We start from the raw sequence: 16537 nt of genomic DNA, 5'->3' as shown, positions 1-16537 counted from the left end.
CGCATGTAAAAATTAATTATAATCACTAGTATTGATGACATAAGAAGAACAAGAAAAGTAATTTATAAACAAGAATAACCAATAGCAAAAGAGTTTGTTTTTTGAAAGAGTGGAGATAGCATGCCGTTAACCTTCGTTTAAATTTCACCCTAGAGTTGTTTCATGATAGAAAAATTTGCCCTGCAAAAATTTACCCGTGTAAAAATTCGGAAACAATTTGTAAAACAGCTACTTCCTCTTAATTTAAAATTAGATTTTCTATGAAAATTTTTTTCTTTAAACGCAAAATAAAAAAAAGAACTCACTTTTCTTGTGAAACATTTGATTGGTTAACCTAAAACATTTTACAGTGAGTAAATCAATTAACATGACAATCGAACAATATCTAACTTCTCCTGTGAAAGTTTTTATTATTCAAAAAAATTTCTTATACCAAAGTATCTCAGTTTAATGTGTCAAAGACCTGTGGTCTTTGTCGAAAAGTAAAGAAGTTTGGATGTGAGATTCGTTAGAAACATTTTTTAGACAAAAAAAAAAAAAAAATCAAGTCTTTTGCCCAAAATATATTTCAACATCACATAATTGAATAGTTATAGAAAGTTAAAGGTACATTAATTACAAGCCTTTAACTCGATAGAATCTCCGCTACTTCTTGCGCTGCCAGGAGTAACTCATGTTCGGAATTCCATTCAAGATTTAGTCCTCCAGTGAAATCAGAAAAATTTTGGACGTCAATGTTTAGAGAACTTAAATCGGATAAGATATTTTCGTCATAAGAGTTTAGAATACTTGCTAAATCTGTTTTAAGAGATGCTTCAAGTAATTCAGAATTATCATTGTTACTCCGGACTTCAACTGGATTTTTAATAATATTTCTGTTACTCACTCCTTGGACGTCTTTACTTAAAGTAATTTCACTCGCAGAAGAAAATTTTTCCTGACTCTCACAAAAACTGCTTTTTTGGGGAGTTTCTTCAATGTGCTTCTCTTTGACTAATGACCAATTAGTCAAATTAATCTCTATTGGATCATTTTGTTCTGTATACGAGTATATCGGAGCAGAAGTAGACTGCGTTGTGTCAAAAATATTAGATGCGCATACGGAAAACTTGCTTAGCTGATTAGTGTTTGAAGGAATATCTGTGAAACTCAAAGAATTTTTTGTATAAGCGGAAAATTTAGAAGACCCGTTAAGCCCTTGTATACTGGCCGCAGAACCTCTCTCTACGACCATTACATTTGAGATTGACGTCATATCCATAGTCGGTGATTTCTTATAGCTGCTCAATGAATAGGATGGTTTTAAATTTAAATGTGCTCCATCTAAATTACTTTCCAAATGCTTCCCAGACTCATTATAAACGGTCCGGGATATGCTTTGTAATGAACTTCCAATAACATCCTTATCTGCGTCCAAATCATCAGGTTTTTTCTCAATTCCAGTTGTTAAAATAGTTTCAGAGCCGATAATATCGATATTCGTTGCGCTTTTTATATTTGAAGTGAGACGTGATGTATCTTCAAGCAAATTTGTACGTGAGTCCATAACCGATTGTGACTGTAGTAAACTTGTCTCTCTTAACAAAATAAAAAGATAAACTTAGCCTTTTTCAACTCAACTAACATATCAGAGTTGATAATGCATCCCGGTGGCAATATAACATGTGCAGAGTCTTCTTTTGGGGGCAGAATATTTTGTAGGTTTCCGCCAATCGAGAGGCGAAGCAACTGGCAGCCGCCACCAGAAGAAATTTTAGAGGCAAGATGGTTTGAAGGTAACCTCTAATGCTATCTACCTCCCAAACAGTGATGGAATTTTGACCGCCAGTTGTGAGGCGAAATTAGGGCAAAGGAATATTGGAAAAAAAAAATTTTCATGGTTTGTTTTTCAATAGATAAATAATATAAAAAATGAATTAGATACAAATATTGAAAATTTGACATCAAAATAGAGTTTTGCATATTGACTGCCAAATTTTAAAATCATAATTTATTTTAAACGACTTCGTCAGACGGTTGGTTTTTTATTCTCGGATTTAACATGATCTAAGATAAAATTAAAAACTATTTATTTGAAAAAAACATGATATCTTTCACTTGAGTTATAGGCACATTATTTCTCGAGCCCTCCCCCTCCCCTTTTGAACTTCAAACTTCGAAGGTCCTTTTTCTAGAAAGGCTTCTTTTTAAAAAAAAAAACTTTTTTTTTTGAAGTGTTAATACCAGTGAGAAAATATTAGAGGAAACTCAAAGAAGTAAAAAAATGTGTCCTTTAGTATATCATTTGCTTCGACGAAAGCGCATTTTCGCTAATGTCATGTAAGTAAAATTTCCAATTTTTAATTTTTGGTGTGAATATGAAAATTTTATAATAAGTTTACAAAAAAAAGCAAAATCATAATTTATCAATTATTCATATAAAACGGAATTTGATGTCAAGTTTTTAATATTTACACCTTTTGTTGCTTATTTACTTAAAACCAAACTTGAGAATACATTTTCATAAAAGTTTCTTTCTTTGTCTTTATTTTTTTTGGCGATGGAAGCAAAAATTTCACCTCTAGTTGGGATTCGGAAGCCACTAAAGGTAGCTTCTAATATTTTTTTTGGCTGCGGCTGCCAGTGCCTTTCACTTCTCGATTGGCAGAGGCCTCCAAAAAAAGAGTTCTGGCCTAGGCCGCCATGGGAGGTAGAAGACAAAACACTCTACTGATAACAAACTTTTAGGTTGCAGTTGCTAAATGCTGTGGAACTAAGTTGTAGGCGAAAGAATTTTTGCCGTTAGTCAACTCTGCGACATATAATACATTTGACGAGTCTAGCTAACTGTTCATTTGGTAATAGACTTGTGCTGCTTTCGCAATTATGACTGGTAAATAAGTATTTTTATTTTACCTTGGTTCAGAGATAACGCAACCATCATAAGAATTGTTTGAATTTGAAGTAGGTAAAAGATCTGTTTCCAAAGGCAAATTTACTTGTGGCGCTGTAACGCTTCTTTTATATTCAACTACATTAGGCAATAAACATTCGTTTTCGGTAGCTTTTTCAAGCGATTTCTTGTTCGTTCTCAAACTTGATGTACGAAAATTTATTGCACTGTCTTTCGCTGCAGCAACTGGAAGCTGCAACGCACATGATTTGATATTACCCAGCATCATACGCGCAGTAACTTTATTTTTCTGAAACATAAATTTATGACGGATTGTTAGAGGCGTAGGTTTTCATTATCCAATGTCAGAACAATACAATTAAAAAAAACTTAATAAATTCAATGGTAAAATCTATAAATGAAGTATTAGAAAAACAAAAACAAATAAGAAAAAATTTATTTCCAGTTTTCAGCTTTAGCCTTTTCTTCTTTTTCTTCCTTTTCTTTTTTTATTTTATTATTTTTTTTTTTTTTTTTTTTTTAAAAAAGGTCTATTTCTTGTTTGATACTTCCACGAGAGCTGTCGATAACTCGCTATTTTTAACTTCCAAGCACTAACGGGGGTAATCCATGTTTACATTTAATTTAGTAATTATATGTTTACCGCATTCATGTTTTCATAATTCTTTTAATACGAAAGGTTTATCGCATTCGTGGTTTTACACTTTTTTTTTTTTATAGGAAAGGCTTTATGTTTTCAAAAATTATTCAGGGTTTGGTAGGTAATACTGATTGCCATTATTGGGTTATAATTTTAATTATTAATAAATAATTATTAATAAATTTTAATAGTTATAATGAATAATTTTTAATATTAACTTACAAATAATAACTTTAATTAAAAGTAAAACTAAGTAATCCCTTGAGTAAAAATTTAAATTTTATACAATTTTTCAGTGTTTCAAGATTTTTACCTGATTTTGAAGAAACTTATGACGTAACATTTTTTTTTTTTTTGTAATTTTGTGTTTTTCTAAGGGGAAGATAATTATGAACATTAAAAATATTATTGTTGTAGATTCTTAAATTTCGGAAGATCTGTGGGCTGTTCAGATTACATGCATATCTCAATTGTTAGCGTAATGAACAGATCGGTCTATTAAGTACAAGCCAGTTCAGGTATACCTCGATGTATAATATTGATAGCAGCCACAATTAAAGTGAAAATATTTAGATATTTGAAAAAATATAATCTTACATACATACATACATACATACATACATACATACATACATACATACATACATACATACATACATACCATACATACATACATACATACATACATACATACATACATACATACATACATACATACATACATACATACATACATACATACATACATACATACATACATACATACATACATACATACATACATACATACATACATGTGGTTATGTTTGTGCATGTATAAATATTATTGAATCATTTTATGAAATAGTGTTCTTTAACTAAACTTTCAAAAAGAAGTTGCTAAAACATTCAAAGTCAACAATTCATCACATAATTTTTATTTAAAGAAATAAAAATTTGAAACATTTAAATAATTTGCTGAAGAAAAAACACTTTTAAAATCAAAAAATAGTATATCCTTCACAATCAAAATTATATTTGTATCCTAGCAATAAGGAAGTATTATTTTTAAAGTTGGTTCACTCCTAATAAATAATCTATTATGAAATATATAGTTATGTTTGCATTAATTTACACTTCATTAGCTCTATGAATCACCCTTGCAATAATATATTACTTAATACTTTTTCAAATAAAGCAAAATTAAACACAAATATAAAGTATTATACTCATTAGAATATAAAAGCAAACTACTGACAGTTGTGTGATCTTTAAAATCAACCTTTGTTACTTAATTTAATCTTACCTTGATATGGCTAGAAAAAATACATTTTTTAGGTAGCGCCTTTCCATCAATTATCGTTGTAGTTAAATCTGACCTGAAATTGTATTCAACAATAGTTAAAGCATAGAGTCTTACACAATAACAAAGGAAATGCATATATATATATATATATATATATATATATATATATATATATATATATATATATATATACATTTTAGTTTTTTAGCTGACTGTATATATCGAAAAAAATTACCTGGTCTTCTCTCTCTCTTTCTTTTTCTTGAAAGTACATATAAATGAGTAAATATACATAAAACTTAAATATATATTCTGATTTTTTATAAACAAAAAAACAGAAACAATACAACATAAGCATACCTTCCTTGCACTGGGGATCCAGATATAAACTTTGTCATGCAACTCATAAAAGTTCTGGTCTGCAAATAAATGCAACTCCTTAAAGTGATAATTAAAATCTTTCCTTATTTCAGCATCTTTGCTGACTGCTGAGAGCTTTTTAAATGATTGGCTTAAAAGTTTGTTTTTTTCATTCCTGTAATTATCATAAAGCATAAATAAATAAAAAATACAGAAAAGTTCAGTGAATAAAAGCTCAAGAATGGAAAGGCTTAACAAATCATATAATAATGATATAAATTAACAGGATTTATTTTTTCTTTAAATTTTTTTTTTTTAAAGAACTACAACAGGGGCATATTCAGGAGCTGTATTTTGGATGCTTAAATACCAATGAGAACAATCATTTTTTAAATACATTAAATGATTTATTAAAACTTAAAAAAAGTGAGCTACTTTTATCATTTAAGAAAATATACATTTGTTGTCTAAATTTTATAAGTAAATCATAAATAGTGATATTTGCATTAAATAATTATGGAACTAATATATAAAACAAAAGAAAATAAACTATAAGAAAAAAAGAGGTTAGTTAGAGTTATTATTTTAATTTTTTTTTTTTAAAAAAAAAGCTCTCTTGGAAATTCTTGGAAATATTCCTGCTTCTAATCTTATACTTTTTATATTTATAAATAGTATAAATTAAGTAAAACATTTTGCATCAATAACTTTATATTAACATTTGCATCAATAATTTTATATTAAGATTTTAAATTTAAAAGCTTTACCAAAATAAATAACAAAATAGTTACCATGCAGATTGATTTTTATTTAATAGACTTTTGTTAAAATCAGCTATACAAGATTTGTTGCTGGAAAGAAGTTCAGAATCCAGTAAATTTAAAACAGTATATTTAGTTAAACATCCATTTTTAATAGCTTTTGATTTTTTCAGTACATTTTTAGAAGATTTAGAGATTTTCTTAAATTCCAAGAATAGTGGTGGGATGCTTTGGTTTTCATTTTTTAAAGCTGTCCAGCACCCAGGATGTTGACATAATGGGCTACATACACTCATCTAAAATATATATATATATATATATATATATATATATATATATATATATATATATATATATATATATATATATATATATATATATATATATATATATATATATATATATATATATATATATATATATAGCAAACAACTCTTACGTAGGTACTTTAGAGGAAGGTTAATTAAGCATTTTAAGCATCTCAAAAAATGTATTTAAATTATGGAAACATATTGCATAAATTTTAGGGAAATATGAACATTTGATACAAAGAACATATATTGGCACTATAGAAAAGAAAATGAAGAAAGTATTCAGAGTAACATCACTACCATTTACAGCCATGTGTTTATGTTGATATAATTTGAGACAAACCGTTGTTATGGATGCAAAAAAAAGCCGCGTTGCTGTACAACCTCTAAATTAACCAATGATATATTATATATACTAGATGATTAACTTGCGGGATTTTATTGGACAAAAAGTGAAGCCGCTTTTTTTGTTTACAAATTGAATCCGCCATTTGTAATAAGGGCAAAAACTATATCCGACGTGCGAAATAAAAGTTAAAAATGCACGTTTTTGCCCGAATTAGAAATGGCTCCCACGGCTTCACATTTCGGATCGAAGTTAGACATCTAGTATATATAATATATCATTGAAATTAACTAATAATTTTGTATATGGCAGCTAATAATAAAGGCCGTAGCTACTTAGAGCGCAATGCGCTCTATGCAGCCAAATGCTACTCGGAGCGCAATACTTTGTACGCATGCGCAATATTTTTTTTTTTTTTTTTTTTTAAAGTTTTAAATCTTGTTGATGTTAACTCTATCCCTATCCCTATCCCCATCCCTATCCCTATCCCTATCCCTATCCCTATCCTTATCCCCAATCCTAACCCTTACCCTAATCGCCTATCTAACCAGCTTTATTGTGAAATATAAATCGCACTGTTATAATAAAATAACTGCGCATGCGTGTACAATATTGCGTTCTGAGCAGCTTATGGCTACGTAGAGCGCATTGCGCTCTTACCCTCTTAAATTGTCTTGTTTTAAAACACGAACGCATAAACTAGGGTGCATTTAGCCACGTTAAACAATTAAAATTAAAACTCGCACATTAGAGAAAGACTTATTTTGAAAAATTAATGCTACGAAAAATACAAGTTATCTTCACAAAATGATTTGGTTTGCTACATCGATTTGTTAGAGTCAGATGATGATGCTGTTCGGACAGTTTGACATTTAGTACCACCTGGTCTATACGGAGCATATTTTAGACACCTCTCCATTGCATTTCTTATTTGATTTTCGTTAGTCTCTTTAAAAGTGTTTTGAACAGCAGCTGAAAACATATATGAAGTACTTATACTCATCAAAAGATAAACTATTATTTAAAAAAAAAAGAGTAAACTCTGTAACTGAAACATAAAACAAGAAAACTTTTTGAAATTGTGCACAGAGCAAATAGTCACATTCAAAAACAGTGTAAAATAAAAAATACACATAATAGTTACTTTGGAAATTTAAGTGATAACAAACTTCTTTATATGAAAACAAAACATTATTATACCTATAAGAACAGGAAAGACTGCCATTTCTTGGAAAGTGATTTTATTCTTTGTTTTTCCTTTGACACACAGCTGGCTCATTACCCAATTACTCATTAATCTAGAAATTATAATTTATCATAATGATATGGTAGCTAATGTAATAACATTTTGTACAATAATAAACACAATAATATAGTAACAACTTCCTGAATTTAATATCCATACCGCTTCATCATTGCAAATACCATTGCATCTGCATCATGACCACCAACTCGTGAAAGCTGCTGTAACTATTATATGCAAATACATTTTTATACAAATAAAAACACTTTATTAAAAGTAATTTTTATAATTAGTACTGCATAAAAAGTACCATTGAAACATCATAAAGTGAACTTAAGCTGCAATCAATAACTAATAAAATAATTATATGTTCAATATTATTACTAACCACATTAAGTTGAACAGCCTTTTCACTTAAGGTCTTATCAAAGGCATAAAATTCCTCTAATTGTGTTGATTGCACCAAAGTTACTTCCTCAGGATTATTGGATCTTTTTAGAAGTTCTTTTATTTCCATCAGCAAGTGTAAAACCCGCTTTTGAAATTCTACATAAATTTACAACATTCAATTAAGTAATCAACAATTTTCAGCATACCACTAGGTCTGATGCATATTCATAAAAAGAAAATAATACACTCACTCTCTTGGGCCAATAAAAATGATTGATTTATGTTTGCCTGAGATGTAGAAGCAAAGACTTCATCATCATAATCACTTTCCCTGTCTTCATCAGGCTCTTCATCATATCCACCTTGTCTTATAAATGTGGATGGTTCTGGATGTTCATTCTGGCTGTGACTAACTGAAGTACTCTAATAAATTATAATAACTAGTTGTACTTTATAAACTTACAAAATCTAAGAGCTTACACTTATATAGTCATGACCATATATATTGAAATTATCATTGCTTTATATTTTGTTTATATAACAACATTTTTTATGCATCCTTGTTAAATTTTTAATAAACATTTACCCTAAATTTTTTGCTTAGTGGTGGAGTTGGCCAATCAAGATGATCACTAACCTCTGGGGTGGTTGTGACTTCATATTCATTGCAAGCCTTATAACTGTCTAAAACAAAAAATTTCATGTAGACTAAAGTCCCATGCAGTTTTTTTTATCTTAAATGTTTAAATACTTTTCCTAATCTAGAAACAGAAATCTTTTGTTGATAAAACCACATCAGTAAAAATAAGTTTACTTTCAAGAAAGTTTTTTAAATACTATAATAAACACTAAATATAAATAATATAAATGATAAAATAATAATTATAATAAATACTATGATAACTGTATAATAAATACTTTAAGAAAAACAAACCATTCCATAACATTATTTTCTTAATTTGAAACTTCTTCCACTGTTCATTTGGTTTAGTACCATTCTTTATCTGATGTTGAATATTGCCTCTTGATGGCCAAAACATATATTTGTGGTCTTCAGAAATCCAGTTTACAGGTACAGTACCATCTAATTCTTTACCATTTTCTAACCATACTAACTGTAAATATTTATTAACATATTTTTGACTCATTCTAAAAAAACATTATATATTTTTCTGTTGTGATATAAAAACTAAATTAGTTAAAAAATACATAAAAGCAAAATGGATAATTTTTAGGAAGGGAAAAAATACCACTATTGTATCAAGCAGGTATCTATTACATGCATATTTATAAAGGAATAAATAATGTGGTACTTGTAAAAAGCCTCAACATTGTTAATTTACCTACTAGAGAAAGAGAATAATTTTATATTACATATTTTATTTTGTTTCACACTATATCTGTAAATTGCTATTCAAATAATTCTTTGACAACAAAATGTTTTGATAAACAAAAACTTTAAGTGAGAGATAAAAAAGCATGCTACTAAAAAAAAACACAAAGAAAAGAACGCAACTATCATATCAAGTAGCAATCTATCAAGAAATTAAAAAAATAAAATTTGAGTAAACTTTACTAAAAAAATTTTTTCTGGCACAACTCAATAATCTGATTAGTAAAACAAGATTGATTAAACAACCCTAAATTTTAGAAATAATAAATAAAAACTCTGTATAACAAAATTTATGAATAGTGTAAACAAGTAATAATTAAAAAGCATTATAACTGATCTTATCATACTAATTAAAAAAACAAGTTACCCCAGTTCCAAAACAACACTTAGTGAATATTTAACTTTGAAGCAACGTATACATATTGATGAAAAAAATTATTGTAGTTGAACTTTTAAAAAATCTTGAATGATTAAAGATAACTTTCTATTCCATTTCTGACAGGCATCATAACATATCCATCAGCTATTGGCAAACAAATAGCCTTACATTTGACATCACACTTTTGGACAAAAATTCCAATTATAGCATCTGCTGCTTTAAGATGTAAAACATTTAATAATGTTGAGCTACATGGCCTAGAATAAAACTCTTTTCCTTGGCCTATTGCATAAATATCACAAATAAAACCATCTTCAACAACTTCTTGTACAAAAGCAAAGTTACCATGCTTAAGTAAAATACATGAATCACTTGATAAATGCAATTTTGCTGTTATTTTTATTTCATTTTGATTACTTTCTTTTTTTCTTCCTACTAACTTTATTTCTTCTAGTCTTTTTACAACCTGTACTAGCGGGTTAGGTCCACTGCGAACTAGACATTTTAATGATTGTAAGAAATTTTCAAATGGAAAAGAAGACAATTGGTTTAAACTACATTGAAAGTGTCTAACATCATCACCAAGGTGTAACAGATTGTGAACATTATACACACAGAAATTTTGTCCGTATAACTGACCTGACTTTCTAACAAAACTATGCATAAGTTCTTCTGCATACTGTAAAAGAGGCACTCTCTTTTCTATGTTATCAGTTAAATATATAGTCATTGAAATAGACAATGCAAGAAAATGTTGGTAAATATTTGGATTAATTACATCTTTTAAAATAACTGGACCAGTATATAGAAGGAATTGTCTTAGTTCCGTGGCTTTCCATCTGTTAACCTCTGCTAAAGACCTTGGCTTTCGTGCAAATTCTGATGGTATATAGCATCTCATGTTGATTAATAGTTCAGATATCTGATTCAGCTGAATATTAGAAACTTTGCAGCATGCAGGACCCTCTTTCCAAAACTTTAACATTCTTTTTAGCACACCGAGGCAAACGGTATGCATGTAGTCTAAAATAAAACCTGTCACACAGGGGAATGACAGTTCAATTAAGGGTGAAATATTATTCTGGTGAATATCCTTATAAACATATTTTATAAATTCTTCATCTGTTCGTTTTCTATAGACAGCTTCATCATTATCATAGACAATACAATTATCAATACGTCTACCTTTTATTTGACATCTTTCACAAGCATTGTAACCACTATGGCTCTTTATACATTTTAAATAAGACCGAGCTGGTGCATCACAAATAAATGCTAGTATGGACACAGAAAATACCTTATTAATATAGCAAATGTTATCAGACTTCAACTTTTTATATTCAGAAATAAAATCTGATAAAAATTCTTGAACAGAATATGGTTTACCTTTTCCATAAAATAAACATACCACAAATTTCTGGCCAATTTTGTGCTGTGTTTTTAACACAGCACAAAATTGGCCAGAAATTATCAGCTGATGATTTTTTTAATGGTAACCCATCAACATTAACCTTTAGTTCAACTACATGTTGGTCATTAACAAATGCTGGATTTTCCTTTAAAAACTGCACTATTGTATTTTTTAGACCAAAGTAATAGTAACTTCCTCCACATTTGTTTAAACATGGTATAGTTGAAGGAGTCACTTGACGAAGAGTGCGACTATCTTTTGGCAAATTTAAACCATGCTTTCTTAAAATACTGAGCAAACTATCTGCATGCTCTCTGCTACATTGACTATCTACAAGCCAACTAGCTAACTCAGTCTGCAGGTTTTCATTTCTTTTTAGGGCATCAATATTGTTTTCAAGCTCAAGCTCATTTTCTGTACTGATGTCTGTGTCAATATCAAACTCTGAACTTAAATCAGTTACATCACTGAGGCTTAATGTAGGTGAGTGGTCTTTAATTAACACTTTATTGTGATCATGATCACTTTCTGTTTCATTTATAAGCCTTTTCACTTGTTTGCTTATTCTACGATAAGTCTTTAAATAATTTCGTCGAGACATCTAATGCAAAAAGATAATATACATATACCGCCAACAGGGGGTACTTGCAATAAGTGGGGCTTCTGAGAACAACATTAAAAAAATAGTATCAAATAGTTGATTTTCGTAAACTTGTATACAGACTTGTTTACATTTATTTAACTTATGGCAAAAAAACTTCCATTTATAATTTCATAACCCATTTATAAACTTATAATCTAATTTATAATATTTATAATATAGAAAAGTAAAAAGCTAAAAAAAAAAAAAATGCAATTTTTTTTTCAATTGAACTGCTGTAATTTAAATAAAAACTAACTATGAATAGTTAACTAACGATGTATCAACGTTTTTAAAACGTTGAATTGTAACGTTAGCGCGCGCAACCTATACGCAACGTTTTGATAACGTTTTTTGCCGGCTGGGTAGAATCAAAAAATTGTGAGAATAAATTCGCTATTTGCGTTCAAAGTTATCAGTTGACACCTTCTTACTAGTTTTTCAAAAGAACTTGTAAGACCTCTTCAAAATAGCCCTTTTATTCAAACACTTAAATGTCAAACAATAGAAGTTAATGATACATGTTTGCATCCAAAGAAATCATAAACCATTCTGAAATAGAACTCACTTTAAATTGCTGTTTAAAAATAAAATAGCTCTAAAGTTCATGCAAAAACATCATAATAACATGTACAGTAGGTCTGCCTTATATTTATGACCAGATCTGAGTATTGCAATTTTCTCATGGAACAAGATGGCTTTCTTAACAATCATATTATTTGTTTAAAGAGGAGTAGATCACCCAAACAGTGTCGTACATTTTCATTAATTTATTTTTAACCCAAGAACTTTAACCTCTTATTTTTCAGCAAACAACTAAAAATGGTATCATAAAGTCGGTCAACAATGATGTATTCAACTTTCAATCTATTTCATTTATTTTGATTTGCACCTCCATCACATTTTCATTTCAACCAACAGTAGATCATTATCGGTGTAGATTTAGGTTTAATATGAGAAAAACTGTCGGTTAAAACTTAAGTTTTGTAGTTTCTACAACTTTACAAACTACTGAAGTATGTCTTAATAGCGGTGGACGCTCAAACAACCTCCTCCCCTATTTACGATAACTGATGTGCTTAAATGAGTGATGTAAATACTAAATAACGTTGTTTAATTACCAAAACCCATAATGCTCCAAGAATCGCTAAGTTCGCCAAATTTTTTATACTCTTCGATGTCAAAATGGTGTCGTTGTTTTGCTTGTAGCAAAACCATAAGGTGCGATTCAACATTTGTGTGTTGAAATTTTTGAAACTTTGTTACTCTCATGTTTGCTGAACATCGTTCAGCAAACATGAGAGTAACAAAGGAGTTTAGGGAAGTTGAAAACCGGAACGTCATCGTTTGAAACTAACATTTCCATATCAGTGACTTCATTGAATGAAGTATTCTGCTTGCTAATCAAATTGATGTATTCTCCTGCTGAAAAATTTATTTTAGGAACTCGACATTTTCTATGTCCGTGCTGCTTCGATCTGGCACCCAGTATGCGACACACTGAGCAACACAACTCTCGTATATGTTTACGTTCATTGTTTTAAAATTGTTAGAAGAATATTTTCAGAATGAACCAAGTATTCATTTCATTAAATCACTAGATTAATAACTGGTTTGTCTACCTTAGAAAGATAAAGTTTAAATAGATGATGAGCACTCTTTCCCATACAGTTTTCTTTTGAATCTGAACCATATTGCTGCATAAATTTTTAGAAAGTGTATTGCCAATAAAACCAGATTTTCGGACGAAACTTTAATTGAAATATGCAAACGCAACAGGCGGATGGCAGCAGTTAATGGTGTTTAACAAAAACCTTTTGGAACAGTACCACTTCATATAAATATCGCTGAACGGTACTGAGTCATTAGCACCAATATTTGGTAAATTACTTCTCTTTTTATTCGTGCTCTTCTAACATTACTTCTGTTAATAATATTTACCTTCTTTCCTGGTGATATAAGATGGGAAATTTTCTTGGACCGCTGAAGCTAATTTAACAGCAGCTCTATCGGAGATTCCATGATCACGAGCCATTGTTAAAGGCGGAAGGTCTACTTTCATACTCACTGTTGTTTGACTGGAACATGGTAATTGATTGGAATATGGTTCAGGTTCATTCAGTTGAGAACTCTCATTGTAATCATCTTCAGACACTTTTAAATCTCCTCAGACTTGTTTGAAACAATCCATTTATTTACAAGGGCTTCTACACCATACTGTCTTAATTTCGCTGCTCAATTGGCTCCTGCATGTGGAGTTTCTATTTGTCAAGGACCCTTAAGTTGCTATATCAAAAAATATGTAATTGTCTTCTTTTTTGAAATACAGTGTCAATATATTTTTGTTGTCCTTGTCGTACTTTGACCAATTTCAAAATTTAATGTACTAGATACGCATATACTACACGTATATGCGTGCAAAACGCGGAAATAAGGTTACGACTGGGATTTAAGCTCCAAATTCCTTTAGCTCCAAATTTCTTCAGTATTGAAGTAATTTCGCTGATCTCAACGAACCTTAGCTCATTATTGATTCCAATGAAAAGCGGTTAAAATAGTAAACAAAAAATTATAAACACAACACAATACTTAGAGCAATTTATTTACCGAAGAAGAAAAAAGAGTTTGGGTTGCAGTCAGGCATGTTGCTCTCGATTTTCTAGGAAACAACAAGAGCGAAAACTATAAGGAACTGGTTAATGAACAACTTGATAGTTATCGGGAGTTGGGCTGCAGTATGTCATTTAAACTGCACTATTTACACTTTCATCTTGATTCCTTCTACCCAAATCTCGGAGCTGTTAATAAAGAACACGGAAAAAGATTTCACCAGGACATCCAGTGATACCAAAGAAGATGGGATGAAGCCATGATGAGTGACTTTATCAGGAGTTTGGTCTGTAATGATATCTCCACTCACTAAAGACAAAAACGATCTAATGTACATTTCTGAGCTTTTAATGTTAGCTTATGTTATGTAATGTTCAACTTTAAGATGTTATTTCATAGAAAATAAACGTTAAAGAAGCTTGAAATGTTTTACCTAAGGTTCATTGCTTGTAAATTTAACTTCAAATTCAATGTAAATAAATGTTAATTGCAGTTTGTCCATTGTAATAGCATTTTTGTATTCTACCAGTGGGATCAGCCGGAACACATTACTTATTGCTTATCTTCACAACCGCTATAGCTAACTGAATATATAGCTAACTTAGAACTAACTTAGAGCTTATAGCAAACTTATAGCTAAACTGAAGTGATTTTCAGAGTTAACATGCAAAAATTTATCTAAATAAAAAATTTCAAATGAGACAGAATTTTCATGAAAATTTGTTGCCCAGTGTAATTAATATATAGGGTTCTTGACCAACAACATCTTAAAGTTGGCCAATTTTGAAGATACTTAAAAAATAACAATTCTGATAAACTTTCCAACCAGAATAATAGTAATATACCCTAGCTTTAAGTTTACACAACAAAACTGCTGGGCAACAATATTTTTTCACTGCTACTAGAAGTGCATCAAATTCAAAAGCGGTCCTACAACAGATTACTTTTTGATGTGCTACTTGCCAGATCTTCAGAACCCAGGCGCGTAGCTACCCTATAGCAAGAGTAGGCACAGCCTAAGGACCCGTCGAAAAAGGGCCCAAACGTCGATATAAACTCAAAACTCATAAATCGAAATTGAGATGTTGAAATTTGCAATAGAGCTGGTTTTTTTTTTAAATTTGAATTTTAAATTTAAATTTTTTTTTAATTTTAGATGTGGATTTAAGTACAGCAGTTTCTGCATTAGAAAATTTAAATATTAAACTAAAAATATTTCGAGACTCATATGAAGAATTTAAAATGGAAGCTAAAGTGCTAGCAAACTTGTGGAAAGTTGATTCTCGTTTTACGTGTAAACGACGAAGATTTGTTAAACGTCATTTTGATGAATTATCATCAGATTATCGTTTTAGTAATAGTGAAGAAATATTCAAGGTAAATGTTTTTTATTATACACTTGACAAAATAATTGTCCAAATCGATAAACGTTTCACCGGAATGAGAACTATCAACCATTACTTTGCATGTCTTGAACCTAAGAATACATTAACGATGTCGCAACAAAATATGGTAAAAGCTTGTAATACACTTTGCAGCAAATATCCAGAAGTATTTACATTCAACCTAACTAATCAATTTGTCCAACTTACCACATTATCAAAATTAGATTTAAACCACACAATGACAATTAAACAGCTAGCTGAAATAATGACAACCAAATGTAGTGTATTGGAAAGTGATTTTTCTGAAATTTACATGACAGTTCTTTTATTTTTCACATTACCCGTAACGGTTGCAAGTGTGGAGAGAAGTTTTAATAAATTAAAAATAATTAAAGATTACAAAAGAAATGCAACCACTCAAAGCAGACTACATCATCTTCCATTACTAGCTATAGAACATAAAACAGCATCAACAATGGATGTTAAATAA

The 16537-nt window shown here is 29.8% G+C and overlaps 3 protein-coding genes across 6 annotated transcripts; 1 reads left to right on the top strand and 2 right to left on the bottom strand.

Annotated features, from left to right (window-relative positions):
- Positions 1-548: 548 nt before the first annotated feature.
- Positions 549-6683, bottom strand: LOC149883368 (uncharacterized). 2 transcript variants are annotated; one of them, XM_090101339.1, is made up of 7 exons: positions 6551-6683; positions 5970-6235; positions 5179-5353; positions 5054-5079; positions 4819-4891; positions 2896-3182; positions 549-1577 (listed from the first exon to the last, which is right to left on the bottom strand). In XM_090101339.1, the coding sequence occupies exons 1-7, from the start codon at positions 6551-6553 to the stop codon at positions 626-628; spliced, it is 1782 nt and encodes a 593-aa protein (XP_089957465.1). In that variant the 5' UTR covers positions 6554-6683; the 3' UTR covers positions 549-625. The 2 variants fall into 2 exon arrangements, with proteins under 2 accessions (XP_089957465.1, XP_089957467.1); XM_090101341.1 differs by having other exon boundaries at positions 5179-5237; positions 6551-6602.
- A 660-nt stretch (positions 6684-7343) lies between these two features.
- LOC145184393 (uncharacterized) lies at positions 7344-9664 on the bottom strand. Of its 3 annotated transcripts, none has more exons than XM_090065382.1 (7): positions 9164-9650; positions 8816-8913; positions 8481-8652; positions 8228-8385; positions 8002-8066; positions 7797-7894; positions 7344-7568 (listed from the first exon to the last, which is right to left on the bottom strand). In XM_090065382.1, the coding sequence occupies exons 1-7, from the start codon at positions 9375-9377 to the stop codon at positions 7417-7419; spliced, it is 957 nt and encodes a 318-aa protein (XP_089921508.1). In that variant the 5' UTR covers positions 9378-9650; the 3' UTR covers positions 7344-7416. The 3 variants fall into 3 exon arrangements, with proteins under 3 accessions (XP_089921508.1, XP_089921509.1, XP_089921510.1); XM_090065383.1 differs by having other exon boundaries at positions 8816-8909; positions 9164-9286; XM_090065384.1 differs by lacking the exons at positions 7344-7568; positions 8228-8385 and having other exon boundaries at positions 9164-9664.
- A 4473-nt stretch (positions 9665-14137) lies between these two features.
- Positions 14138-16537, top strand: LOC149883367 (uncharacterized). The gene is made up of 3 exons (XM_090101066.1): positions 14138-14164; positions 14646-14787; positions 15819-16537. Exons 1-3 carry the CDS (start codon positions 14138-14140, stop codon positions 16535-16537), a joined length of 888 nt encoding a protein of 295 aa, XP_089957192.1.

This window comes from Hydra viridissima, unplaced genomic scaffold (genome assembly GCF_058129835.1).
Source record: "Hydra viridissima isolate aposymbiotic clone 2 unplaced genomic scaffold, HvirCarnegie_v1 scaffold_10, whole genome shotgun sequence".
Taxonomy (NCBI): domain Eukaryota; kingdom Metazoa; phylum Cnidaria; class Hydrozoa; order Anthoathecata; family Hydridae; genus Hydra; species Hydra viridissima.
This window is presented reverse-complemented; position numbering and strand designations above follow the sequence as displayed.

Coding starts and splice junctions, on each gene's coding strand:
- LOC149883368 (XM_090101339.1), bottom strand. Junction 5,080..5,178: donor GGATCCCCAGTGCAAGGAAG/GTATGCTTATGT, acceptor TGTACTTTCAAG/AAAAAGAAAGAGAGAGAGAA. Junction 1,578..2,895: donor TGCGTTATCTCTGAACCAAG/GTAAAATAAAAA, acceptor TATTTTGTTAAG/AGAGACAAGTTTACTACAGT.
- LOC145184393 (XM_090065382.1), bottom strand. CDS start 9,377: ATGAGTCAAAAATATGTTAATAAATATTTACAGTTAGTATGGTTAGAA. Junction 8,653..8,815: donor CACTAAGCAAAAAATTTAGG/GTAAATGTTTAT, acceptor ATAATTTATTAG/AGTACTTCAGTTAGTCACAG. Junction 7,895..8,001: donor GTATTTGCAATGATGAAGCG/GTATGGATATTA, acceptor TATAATTTCTAG/ATTAATGAGTAATTGGGTAA.
- LOC149883367 (XM_090101066.1), top strand. CDS start 14,138: ATGGTAATTGATTGGAATATGGTTCAG. Junction 14,165..14,645: donor TTGATTGGAATATGGTTCAG/GTTCATTCAGTT, acceptor CACAATACTTAG/AGCAATTTATTTACCGAAGA. Junction 14,788..15,818: donor TTATCGGGAGTTGGGCTGCA/GTATGTCATTTA, acceptor TTTTAATTTTAG/ATGTGGATTTAAGTACAGCA.